Consider the following 13,539-nt stretch of genomic DNA (forward strand, 5'->3'; position numbering starts at 1 on the left):
GTGATTTGAACCCAGGTCCCCAGAGCATTACCCTGGGTCTCTGGATTACCAGCCAAATGACAATACCACTATTCCACCACCTCACCTCCCACCTTAGCAGGTGTCCTCTGGAGGGCCTCAGCCTGCTTTCGGGGACCTGTGTGGCACTGGCACCCTCCTCGGCCTGTGGAGCTGGAGCTACTGAGGTCACAGGAAGAGGGGATTCAGATGGGCGGACACTCCTGGAGTTACCAGGATGAATGGCCCCGGGGGGGGCGGTACACCTGCTGATCCTCCTCCCTCTGGGTACCCGAGGGCCCCTGGCTGACTCCTTGAGGAAAGGGGTAGCTGGAGTGAGATTGAGCTTCCCCCCAACCTTCTTGCGTATACACTGTTTGAGGCCAAGTATGGTGTCGGCGATAGAGTTCAGCCCGCGCTGAAGTGCAGAAGCGATGTCCAGGAGCAATGTCTCCATGGCGGCCGCCATCCTACTAGTGTTGACCTCAGTGAGTTGTGCATGAGTGAATGGTGATGTCCTTTGAACTGGCAGTGAATGACAGCCGTGTGGATGTGTGATGGGTTTGTGACCGTGTGTGTTGAGAGTGATAAGAAGAGTAACTTACCCTGGTGGAACGGAGGAGACCATTCATCCTCTTGCGGCACTGGGTGGCTGTCCTTTCTTGCAGAGTGTTGGCACTGACCACGTTGCCTCCACCTCCCAAGCCTGGTTGGTCATGCTGCTGCCTATACTGCAGCCAGAGCAGGGGTAGAGGCCATCACGCCGGGCCTCCACGGCATCCAAAAGGTGTTTCATTTCAGTGACACACCATTAAACCTGGGCTGCAGTCTTTTTGCCTTTTGTGGACGTCTTCCCTGCAGTCGTCCTGGGCTGAAAGCACTGAGATGTGTGCGCGTGGCTAGATTTTAAATGTGGCACCCGGCGTGATGAAACGATGAGGCGATGGCATGGTGGGCAAATAAGAGCCCGCCCGCCATCAAAATGGCATGTTTCCTGGGAATGCATAATTAATGCAGTGGGTTTGGGACGAGACGGCATGAAAAGCCGCCATTGCGGCTGGGTAAAACATTGTTTTACCTGCCCACTACTGCACTTATCGCAAACCTGGGACGATTCTGCCCTTTGGCTACCTAGTAAATGCACAAGGGATTGAGCTTTAAATTGCTGTGGGTCTAACATCACATATAGGCTCGACTGGGTGAAGATTTAAAGGACATTAGCAAACTGGACAGTCTGCACAACAATTGGGTAGTTACAAGGTTATTAAATAAATCTGGAATTTAAATACATTAGCTGAATTTAAATTCCCCAGTCGCTGTGGTGGGATTTAAACTCATCACCAAATCATTAGTCCAGACCTTTGATTTACTAATCCAGTAATATAACCACTCTGCTACCATTCCTCTACCACACTGCTGCATGAGGTACACCGCCAGGGGAAGTTGTTGAGTGGAGAATGGTCAGATCTTTCCAGGAACAATGAGAAAATAAAAAGCATGTTGCCGCTGGTTGCTTTGCCCAGCTTCACCAGATGTGTGTTAGCAGATGGTCGACCCACCTCCCCAGTCAAGAGGATTGAGGTAGCGAATGGAAGAAAAGAGAGAGGCTTGCATTATTTAGCATTTTTCATGACATTCCAAAATGTTTCACAGCCAACAAACTACTTTTAAAGTGTTGTCACTGTTGTAATGTAGAAAAGATGGCAGCCAATTTGTGCACAGATAGATTCTACAAACTGCAATGAGATAATGGTCAGATAATCTCCTTCAGTGCTGTTGGTTGAGGTCAACATTGCCCAGGACACTGGGGAGAACTCCCCTGCCCTGCTTTGAAATAGTGCTGGGATATTTTACATCCACTTGAAATGGATGGGGTCTCACCCAAAAAGATGACAGCACTCCCTCACGACTGCACTGCCTAGATTATGTGTTCCAGAGTGGGACTTGAACTAGCAACCTACTGAATCAGAGCAGGAGGACTACCACTGAGCCACAGCTAACATCTAAAGTCACAAGCTCCCCATTGGGGAATTGAACCCCCATGATTGGCAAGAATGCTAACCGTTACACTAATGAAGAAGTGATTAGCAAAGTAGTTTATAGGCTGGTGAGATTTAATTTAATCTCCTGGTTTTTACACTAACTCTGAATCGAACTTGGCTCATTTCAGCGGGAGCAGCATCCAGAAGGAATTGTCTTTTTTCTGCCTTGCTTATGGGAAGCAGGTGCGTGCCTGGGAAAGCAGCAGTTCAGGAGCTAACATGTTCTTTAGAAAGTCAGATCCGGTGTTTGTGCAGACATCAAAAGGACAGTGTCGAGGAGAGGACGAGAGCAGATGATCATCTTTGATGTGAAGAGAAACCTGATCAGGAGCAGCAGAACTCTAAATTTAGACTGCAATGGTATGAGGAGGGGGATAGCCTGAGGTCCCGCTGTGAGCTGAAGCAAATGTCTGCTTACTTATAACATGTTGCAGACCTTGCAGTTGGCTTCATCTTCTTAAAGCTGAAGGCCTGTCTTCCAGACAAGCTCGGCGAGATTTTAAAAATTGGTTTCATTCGCCACTTCAAATGTTTCCAGTGAGCTTTTCGATTAAACGAGTTATTTTCCCACATCTGGCGTTGCTCCGAGCAATGATAGGAAAATTTTACAAAAGCCGAGAGGAAAAGCAGTTTTAATCTGCTCGAGGCTTAAGCAAAAGGCCAGTCGAGAACAATCTGTATAGATTTGCTCAGAATGGGAAGAAATTTAAAAAAGGACATTTTAACAAAGATCTACGGAGTTTTCAAAAGTGAGAAACTTTGTACAGGATGCTTGAGAAGAAAGACGTTTGAAGCCAATACTGCGAAGACACGCTTGGCAGTGTACAGCTGGAAATGACACTCCTTACAATTTGTAAATGTGATCTCACAGTTAATCTGAAGTGACATTTATTAAAAACGTAGAAAACCAATTTCGGATAGAGCTTGAACCCTGTATCCCCTAACAACAAAGACAGGAATGGTACCTCTAAACCAAAGGCTTCCTCTAATTCCCAGTTTAAAGTTATATAAACTGTCATTATAAAATCATACATCACGGAGGGAGCTCATTTAGCTCATTGTCCATGTCCATGCTAGCGCTTTTTTTTTCTTTTTCAACAATGTCCTCAGGTTACCAACTCTTCTTGCCAATTTCTCCTTATTAGATTGTCAAAATCCTTCATAGTTTTGACACTTCTATTAAATCTTCCCTTAATCTTCTCTGCTTCAAGGAAAACATTTCCAGCTTCTCTAATCGCTCCACATAACTGAAGTCACTTACCCAGTACTATTCAAGTAAATCTCTTCTGCAACCTCTACAAGCCTTGCTAAAGTGTAGTATCCAGAATTGAACACAATGCTCTAGCTGAGGCCTAACTAGTGAATTATAAAGGCTTTGTTGCTTTCAAACTCTATTGTCCTATAATGAAACCCAAGATCTTGGCTGTTTTCACAGCCTTATGTTCAGCAGTTTTGAGGAATAGAATTAGTTTTAGCTTAGACATTTTCTCTCCAATATGGTTTGAAGATTTGGATGCAAATCTGAGGTACTACAGCTCAGCCAGTGGTAGGCGGGTGTAATTACTAAAGATTCTCTCAGCCCTTGTATTCCTTTCCCATCCCACCTCAGGATGATGTGTGAGTTGGAGGGGAACTTGGAGGCATTTTCATGTTTTTGTAGCTTGTCCTTCTCAGGAATGAGTTCTCAGGGTTAAGGGATGCTGTCAAAGAATGCTCAATACCATTCTCATACTTTTAAGGTGGAAACAGCCACCAACTCTAGCTCCAAAATGTTGTTTGTGCTATTGAACTAACAACCGCATAGCAGTAATAAGAATGCACTTGCCAGAAGAGAAAAAGATTTTGGGATGTACTTCAATACTTGAAGCTATTTCATCTGGAGAGATGGTGACTGGATCTCCATTGAACAGGCAGGAAGATCAGCAGAAGGATTAGTACATTAGAACAGCGTTATAAGGAAAATGACTGGCCAGAAGTAAGGTGAGGATCCTGTCAAGACTACAGATACTCATAGAATGTAGTATGAGCTAGTTAACTGAGATAAGACAAGAGCTCAGATGGATTAAAAAATCTACCACAAAGACAACTTTAGAATAAATGGAAGAGTTGGAACCTGTAATTAGAACAGGTAAAGGAACTCACATTGCAACAAGTACAAATGGAGGAGGCAGCTGGTTAGCACAGTTGACTAAAAGCAAGGTGCTTAATAATACCAACAGAGTGGTTCACTCCCTGTACTGGCTGAGTCAGTTCTTGAGGCCTGACCACTTCTCCTTGTCTCCTAGTGCTACCATGGCATTGAGATGTGGGGAGAGCCATGATTAGCAACCCTCGGAGGATGCTACATGAAGAGGGTCTATAATTAGAATAGATGGAGGAGCTCAGATTGTAATTGGGATCGATGGAGAAGCTCAGATTGTAATTGGGATAGATGGAGGAGCTAGGTCTGTAATTAGGATAGATGAAGGATCTGCATTTGTAATTAGGATAGGAGGAGGAGTTGGGTTTGTAATTAGGATAGGAGGAGGAGCTGGGTTTGTAATTAGGACAGATGGAGGCGCTGTGTTTGTAATTAGAATAGATGGAAGAGCTGGGTTTGTGATTAGAATAGATGGAGGAGCTGGGTTTGTAATTGGTAATTAGAATAGATGTGGTTTGTATTCAGTAGTGAGATTACGTGTGGGCTGTGGTCGGTAATTAGAGTAAATGAGCATTGTAATTGGTAATTGGAGTAGAGAAGGATTGAGAATGATAAACTGGAGTAGAGGGTGAGGGTTGCCGTGTTGGTAATTAGAATAAGAGTACGCATATACTGTCACGCTTTCTGTGACAGTAAATGTGTACTTACCTAGTAATCTGTATCATTTGTACAGGAGCTGAATAATCAATTCATCTTCTGCTTAATTGACGGAATTTTCAATTACCTAAAATAATTTGCAACAAAGTCCCTCAGTGGTGTCGTGCCGATAGGAACACATGCTTACAGCCTGAGGCCTGTCTCTATTACCCAGCTGTGTGAGCATCACTGATTCTGGGGCATAACAGGAAACATTGTTTAATGTCGCCTGAGGTCTTATTTCCATCAACAGATGCTGTCATCACTACTTCCTATGTATTTCAGTATCAACTATATTATACAGAGTGAAACACAGCGCCTGGCAAACGTTAACTATTCCTTTTTGTTATTGAGCCTGTTTTTAGAGTGAACAAGTAATACACAGAAGCCCTTAATTTTGATACAGCATTTTAATATATAGACAGGACATGTGGGGTACCAGATAATGGACGCCCTTGAGGGTTCAAGGCCCCAGTCATATAGCCACAAGATGACTTGCTAATATCAAGCTGTGTTGCAGGTTTGAGGAAGATGGGGGTATAAAAGTTTAATGTGTTGAGAGGTACATGCCTACAGCATTGTGGAGTGTTGTACCCTGTTATCATCCATCAATATCCATTTGCACTCTATTCCGAATAAAAATACAGTCAAATTAGCCTTGATTGCTCCAGTGATCTTTCAGCTTCAGTTGGTGTTCTGATTATGCACTAGGCCTCAAAGTTCACATCGGAATTCATGGGAATTGGTTGATCATGACAGTTAAATCTGGATAAAGTCAGTTGGGAGTCAATGGCACTTGGAGAGAGGTACATGTCTTCTGAGACGTTTAGCTGGGAGTCTAGGCCGCATTTGCACAACTCCAGGAAAAACAAATTTCTTCTAATCCGAAGATTACAACAGTGACTACTCTTTAAAAGCATTTCATTGGTTGTGAAGGACTTCGGGAGATTTTTTTTATTCATTCATGGGATGTGGGCATCGCTGGCAAGTCCAGCATTTCTTGCCCATCCCTAATTACCCTTGAGAAGGTGGTAGTGAGCTGTCTTCTTGAACCGCTGCAGTCCATGTGGTGTAGGTACACCCACAGTGCTGATAGGGAGTGAGTTCCAGGATTTTGACCCAGTGATAGGAATGGCGATATATTTCCAAGTCAAGATGGTGAGTGACTTGGAGGGGAAATTGCAGGTGGTGATGTTCCCATCTATCTGCTGCCCTTTTCCTTCTAGATGGTAGTGGTCATGAGTTTGGAAGGTGCTGTTGAAGGAGCCTTGTTAAGTTACAGCAGTCATCTTGTAGATGGTACACACTGCTGCCACTGTGTGTCGGTGGTGGAGGGCGTGAATGTTTGTGGATGTGGTGCCAATCAAGCGGACTGTTTTGTCCTGGATGATGTCAAGCTTCTTGAGTGTTGTTGGAGCTGCACTCGTCCAGGCAAGTGGGGAGTATTCCATCACACTCCTGACTTGTACCTTGTAGATTCTGAGGTTGCAAATGGTGCGATATAAATTCAAGTCTTTTTTTTAGCTGACATTTGTGAGGTGGACCAGGAACCCTAAAAAGCTTTCTTTTAAATGGGACTTTGGTAGCTGATTAGCCAGTGACTAATTTTACATGTGCATGACTGAAAAGAGACTTCCCAGCAGCAATACCTTCATCCATTGCACAAGTTAATTATTGTGGCTCAGAAGTCGACAAGTAACTGTTAATTGTCAACTATTTGTAGTTGACAGCAGATGTAGTATTATTGCCAGGCTGTGAGATAGGGAGCTAATTCTTTTTGATTGTGTCCTCCTTTAGGGGTCTTGCAAATCAGATTCTGACATTTTGGTCCTGTCTTAAAAAGGAGTGAACAGCTGGAAAGAGATTTCTGGGAAATAAGCCTTTGAATGCTGCTGTGGTTAACAGCTAGTTTTTATTTTAAAAGATACCATTTCGATACTCTATTATCTCTGTTCAGACTCAGAAGCATATATTGTCTCGTATCCAAGTCATTCAATAGATTTGTACATTCCCGGTGGTGAGGAAGACAGGGGAGTACTATGTGAACATTCGATTTCACTTATAAAGCTCCCATTACAGATACTGTTCCAAGTGAAATGTCATGACAGAGAATCACAAGGACTTTGGAATTTACTTTTTGTTTTTGAAAAAGAAAAGCTGCAAATGCTTGAAATGTGAAATGAAAACAGAAAAAGCAAGAAATGCACAGCAGGTCAGTCAGCATCTGTAAAGAGAAAAAGGCGGGTTAATGATTCAACAGTCTAATATGAGATACACAACAACAATAACAACAACCTGCTATTATGTAGCACATTCTAAATAGGAAAATGTCTGAAAGCACTTCACAGGAGCATGATCAAACAAAATTTGTCACTGAGTCACATAAGAAGATGGGAAGACAGATGAGTAAGATTTTGGTCAAACAGGTAGACTTTAAGGAATGTCTCAAAGGAAGAGAGAGAGAGAGAAGTGGAGAGCTTTAGGGAGGAAACTGCAGAGGCCAAGGCCTAGGTAGCTGAAGGTACAGCCACCAGTGGTGGAGCAATTAAAATTGGGGATGCGTGAAAGGCCAGAATTGGAGAAGTGCAGGGAGCTCAGAGGGTTGTGGGCTGGATGAGATTACAGAGGCATGGAGGAGTAAGGCCATAGGGGGATTTGAAAACAACAATGAGAATTTTAAACTCGAGGTATTACAGAATCAGAAGCCAACATAGCCGGGGGTAATGGGTAAACAGGACTTGATACAAGTTATGATACAGGCAACAAAGTTTTGATTGATCTTAAGTGGAAGTGAAGAATACAAATACTGGGTTTAAAAAAACCTCAAGTCCACTCTGACATATTCTACCTGCAGGAAGAAAATGAATGTCAGCACATTTACTATTGCTGACAGCACTAGGATGATGGACATTTCCAACTCGTGCTGCAGTTTACCCAACCAGTGCAGAGTAAAGGTGGGAATTATTGCATTTCTAACTTATCTCCAAAAAACATCCACCAACCCATGGGTTCTTTAATCAGAGACAACAAGAGCCACAGAAACCTTAGACTGAAACAATGAATCCTGAATGTTGGGGAATAACAACTCAATTATCCAATCAACTGATGCACTTGCAGTGACTTGTGTGGACCAGATACACACAAATAAGAGCACCAATGCTTACAGACATATGTAACTCTTTCGAGTTATCAACAGTCACAGATTGTAACTCTTTCAAGTACATTCACAGTTCTTGGTTTCCGGGAGTGGGACATGAACCCACAACCTTCTGACTCAAAGGCGAGGGTGCTATGAGCTGAGCCACAGCTGACACCTCCAGACATAGGTAGATGCACGTACAGCTATAAGTAGAAACAAACACCAATACAAATACAACACACAGCTGCACGGTCATACATATGGATGTAATGCAGATGTTTGCTTATTCCATGATAATGTTGCAGATGGAGCCTAATTCACTCTCCTCATTGACTGGTTTTCTCTCTTGTGTTCTTTCTTTTAAACAGAAAGCCAGCTCCTGCCTGGAAACAACTTCACCAACGAGTGCAACATTCCTGGGAACTTCATATGCAGCAACGGCAAGTGCATTCCCGGCGCCTGGCAGTGTGACGGCTTGCCAGACTGCTTTGACAAGAGCGATGAAAAAGAATGTCGTGAGTGATGGTTCTGTGTTTATCTTAGGCTGCTTGTGTTTCGGGTCTTTCTGTGGGTGATTTAAAACCTGTGTTACCTCTCAAGCGCACAGTCAGCTGTGACAGACCTGACAATCAGTCATACATCAATTGAAAACTGGAAACAGATTGGCGATTAATTACTGAACATCCAAATATGTTAGTGTCTGGAGAAATGTGATGAATTGCTTAAAGACTATTCTGAATTGGCAACTGAGTGTACCTGCATCTTTCCTGACTTGATGTATCCATGTGTGTCAGATTTGCCTTTTAATCTGCTTTTATATTCCTACATTAAATCAGTGACTAGACTTCAGTAGTACTTTACTGGCTGGAAAGTGCTCTGGGATGTACTGAAGTCTGTTAGGTGCTGTGTAAATGCAAGTTTTTCTTTATTTCTTTTCTCAATTGACTCTCGGACAGCCACCACCGACATGAAGATAATTTTGAGAATTTTTAAAGCCCAGTGACCCGGAAGAGCCTTCCCTGCCCTGTCCCACCCTAACCTCTCCACCTGGCTGCAGTCCTTTTGTGCTGGTGAAACCACAGTGCACTGATGTTTGTGGCACTGGCATGCCACCCAATCTGGGGTTAAGAGCAGTAAAATGGAAATTTGTACATTTGTGAATCAGAACTAACTAGCCAATTAAGCTACAATTAACAGCCTGCAGAAGCTACCTGCAATAGAGTCAACTGAGGTAGATTGATACCACCCTGAAAGTGACTGTAAAATGTTTAGTTTAAGAAACCAAAACATAAAAGACTTCCGATTTCGAAATCCCTTCTCCCCTGGACCCCCGCCTCCCACACCCAAACAACCTCCTTGTTCCACATTTTGGTCTTCCTCCACTAAAAATCTGGAATTAAAAGCATGATGATAACCACGAAACCATTGCCAATTGTCGTAAAAACCCATCTGGTTCACTAATGTACTTTAGGGAAGGAAATCTGCCATCCTTACCTGGTCTGGCTGACATGTGACTCCAGACCGACAGCAATGTGGTTGACTCTTAACTGCCCTCTGAACAAAGGCAATTAGGGATGGGCAATAAATGTTGGCCTAGCCAGCGATGCCCACATTCCATGAATGAATTTTAAAAAAATACACCATCCCATAACTGAGAATGGGACGGGACACTAATACCATACAGCAAAGAGATGCATGAAAGTGATCTGAGGACCAGGACAAGATAATGTAATTCTCCCTCCCTCTGTTCCCCTCCCACTCCCAGCCTTTGATTCTGTGGGTATAGCTGAGGATTAGAGTCCCTTTGCTCAGCAGTGCAGGTTTTGTGTACACTCATGGCAATAGGAACATGCATTCTCTAGCCCCCAGTGTTTATGATAAAAGAAAAAATGAACTATGTTCATAAAGTGCTTTTCACAACCTCAGGACGTCCTAAAGCATTTTCCAGCCAATTAAGTACTTTTCAAGTCGAGTCAATGTTGCAATGTGGAAATGCAGCAGACAACTTTCACATGGCAAGTTCCTATAAACAGCAGTGAGATAACTGACCAGATGATCTGTTTTAGCTGCTGTTTGAGGTATAATTATTGACAAGGACACAGGAAAATGTTTCTGCTCTTCTTCAAAATAGTGCCATGGGATCTTTTAGGGTTCCAATTGAGAGGGCCTTGGTTTAACATCTCATCCGAAAGACAGCACCTCCGACAGTGCAGCACTCCCTCAGTGCTGCACTGGAGTATGACATAAGTCTCCCACTTCAAATCCTGTAATTGTCTCTCATGTCCCCAGTGTGGCTCTTTATACTTGGCTGCACTTCTAGCTGCCACATTCGTCGTGACACATTGTCGCAACAGTGCAGAGATGGATCAAAGAAGAGGAGGGACATTCAACATGAAAAGAGCTAAAGCCGGGGTTTCAGGACGCTCCCATTCCCAGAGGCCATCTGTTGAGAAAGGCAGTGAGGGGAAAGGGATGGGCAGATTTATCAGCTGACAAACTGGGGCATTATTTCTAATCTGAGGGCAGCTGTTGATTTTCCTGATTGTGACTCCTGTTGTCATGGGTCAATGAGCAGAACTGATTTGGATTTCACAGGGATTGTGGAGTTTAGACTTGAGGGCTCCAGACTCTCAGATCCTTTGTTTTTAATGTTTGGATAGGTTGGTGTTTGTTTTTCCTTTGAATCTCTCTCTCTCTCTCTCTCTCTCTCATCTTTCTTTCTCACCTTCCTACAGCAAAAGTCAAATCCAAGTGTGCGCCAACCTTTTTCGCCTGTGCCAGCGGTGTCCATTGTATTATTGGGCGCTTCCGGTGTAACGGATTTGAGGATTGTCCGGACGGTAGTGATGAGGAAAATTGCAGTAAGTGTTCTTAGCGTCGTTTCAAGATTGTTAGATATGCTGGAAGAGAAAGGAGCTAATTTTAGCAGGCTTCAAACAGGTTTCACTCCATTGGTTTGAAAATGTCATCTATTTCAACCTCCTTAATGTAAAACAGCCATTTCCTTATAGGGGTATGCAATCTGTCTCACTCTTTATGGGATCATATATTTAATTCCTAATGTTTCTAGGGTTGCCAAATCAGGCTGGAATTATTCCTGAAGATTTCATCACATGACCTTCCAACTCCTACCTGGTCAAATAGCCATTTTTCCCTAATGGATTATTATTTAATAACTAAGAAACAAAAGTGTTCAAAGAAAGTAAAAAAAACACAATTTTGTTTTATTGCCCCCATGATTTTTCTCCCAGGTTGTTTGCACTGGTGCCCTGGAGATAATCTTTAATTCCTGTAGTCTCCATGACAGTCTTGGAGGGTTGGCAACAACATTCCCTATAAATTCCACAGGAACCCTAACCTCTCCGTGTAAGCTGTGTACCAGTCAGCTTCTTAAAGTTACACCCGCAAAAAATTTAAAGGGGCTGCGCACTTAAATCACCTACACAGTTCAAAAAACAATTAAAGAGAATGTTGTTTGGCAACCCTAAATGCTTCCTCATTGTTAACAGCTTTCGACTGTGTGGCCAGGCACTCTGCACCATCCATTCCCCTTCATTATTTATTTCTCCTCTAGTTTTAATCCTTGCTGTGGTCGCGCACCACTAGCTGGTGGTGTGTGCTCACTCTTTTCCTCTGTGCACATTTTCAGAGACCGCTTGACAGTTCCCTTCCCCCACTCCACCCCATTACCTCTTTGTGATGTTTAGGAAGGTTAACATATCTCATCCAATGACGTTTTGGCATTGTGAAGACTCCAAGAGGCGATAGTCAATGGAGGGAGCAGCCCAGTTCATTTTTAGTGATGGTGACATTGCACAATGTCATATTGTAATATGAAATATGCTATGACACAAAATAAAAAGGAATCACAGAATTCCACAGAACACGAGAGGTGAGACAGGCCACTTTTATTTTATTGCAGAGGCACATACCAAATCTTATGAGGAAAGTTTGAGCAGGTTGGGCTTGTACTCATTGGAGTTTAGAAGAATGAGAGGTGATCTTATTGAAACATAAAACCCTGAGGGGACTTTATAAGGTGGGTACTGGGATGATGACCAGAATTTTCCGGCCCCATTGGCATTGGGCGTCAGGGCGGGTGTGAGCAGACAATATGGCGAGAAGGCCAAAAATCGGTTTCACACTGCCATGAAACCAGTTTGCGATCATCCGCTTCACCCATTAATGGCAGGGCTGCCTTCCCTGCCACCGGACGTCGGGAACCTAATTTCAATGCATTTGCATCTCATCTTGCCTGCTCACCGGAATCATCCCCCCATGCTGGATCATCCAGGCACCTCATGCCAATGTGCATCACAACTGTACATAAGCAATGTGCACCTGTCGAGCTGCGCTTCACTTGGGACTTCGAGGTTTGTTTGCATACCTGGCTTCAGGCAGCACTCGCAGTCATCAGCCCAAGGTTTCACAGACAGCACCACTTCACTTTTAGGGGGTCTCATGGGCATCTACCTTCTAGACCAGTGGTAAGGCGAGGGTGGCTTTTCAATGGCTGCAGGGCTAGGGCTTGCTTGGGGAAGGGGAAAAGTGGCCTCAGGGAAGGGAAGAGGCTGCAGGGCGAGGGCTGTACTGGGGAAGGCGGGGGGTATCCCAAGGTCTGTATGGGGACACATGTTAATCTGTGCAAGTGGCCTCAAGATGGTGAGGGCTGAGGAGGCAGTCTCCAGAGGAGATGAGGTCAGATGGACATGTGTGTATGAGAATGGGTGGTGATATTCCTCAAGCTGGCAGTGAGTGAGATGCCAGTGAATGTGTGATGGGCTTGTGACTGTGTGAGCTTAGAGTGATGAGATGGTTGCCTTACCCTGGCGGCACGGATGAGATCATTCATCCTCTTTCTGCACTGGATGGTGAACCTCTTCTGTGCAGTGTTGGCACTGACCACTGCCATCCAATCCAGAGTGGTGACACTGATGGGCCTCCTGCAGCCAGAGCAGGAGTAAAGGACACCGTGGCAGCCCTCCATGGCATCCAAAAGCCATTCCAGGGATGCATCAGAAAAACAGTGGACTGCAGTCTTCTTGTCTATCGGGGCCATGTCTTCTATGCAGCAGTCCTAGGCCGCAAGCATTGAGAGCTGTGTTCACGGCTGCAGTTCAAGTATGGCACCTGGCGTGAGGAAGCAGCAAGAGTATGGTGTGGCAGGCTAATCTGAGGAAGCCCGCCAGCGAAATGGCGTGTTTCCCGCGACTGCATAAATAATGAGGCGGGAAGTGGACAATAGGGAGAAAAAACCCAACATTGCAGCCAGCGGGTAAAAGATTGTTTTACACGCCCACTACCGCACTTAGTGCAATTCTGGGATGATTCTGCCCGAAGTTTCCTCTTGTGAGGGAGACTAGAACTAGGGGATATAGTTTAACAATAAAAGGGCTCCCTTTTAAGATGGAGATGAGGAGAAGATTTTTCTCTCAGCAGGTTGTTAGTCTGAAAACAGTAGAGGCTGGGTCATTCAATTTATTCAAGGCTGAGTTAGATAGATTTTTGATAGACAAGGGAGTCGA

The 13,539-nt window shown here is 44.2% G+C and overlaps 1 protein-coding gene across 5 annotated transcripts in view; it reads left to right on the forward strand.

The window, feature by feature from the left end:
* Positions 1-13,539, forward strand: part of ldlrad3 (low density lipoprotein receptor class A domain containing 3) — a 143,764-nt gene that overhangs the window by 38,665 nt on the left and 91,560 nt on the right. For all 5 annotated transcript variants that reach the window (XM_078548848.1, XM_078548847.1, XM_078548846.1 and 2 more), the window contains exons 2-3: positions 8,383-8,529; positions 10,750-10,875. In XM_078548848.1, coding sequence (XP_078404974.1) covers positions 8,383-8,529; positions 10,750-10,875 — 273 coding nt within the window. The remainder of the gene's footprint in view (positions 1-8,382; positions 8,530-10,749; positions 10,876-13,539) is intronic.

This window comes from Cetorhinus maximus, chromosome 9 (assembly GCF_964194155.1).
Source record: "Cetorhinus maximus chromosome 9, sCetMax3.hap1.1, whole genome shotgun sequence".
NCBI lineage: Eukaryota > Metazoa > Chordata > Chondrichthyes > Lamniformes > Cetorhinidae > Cetorhinus > Cetorhinus maximus.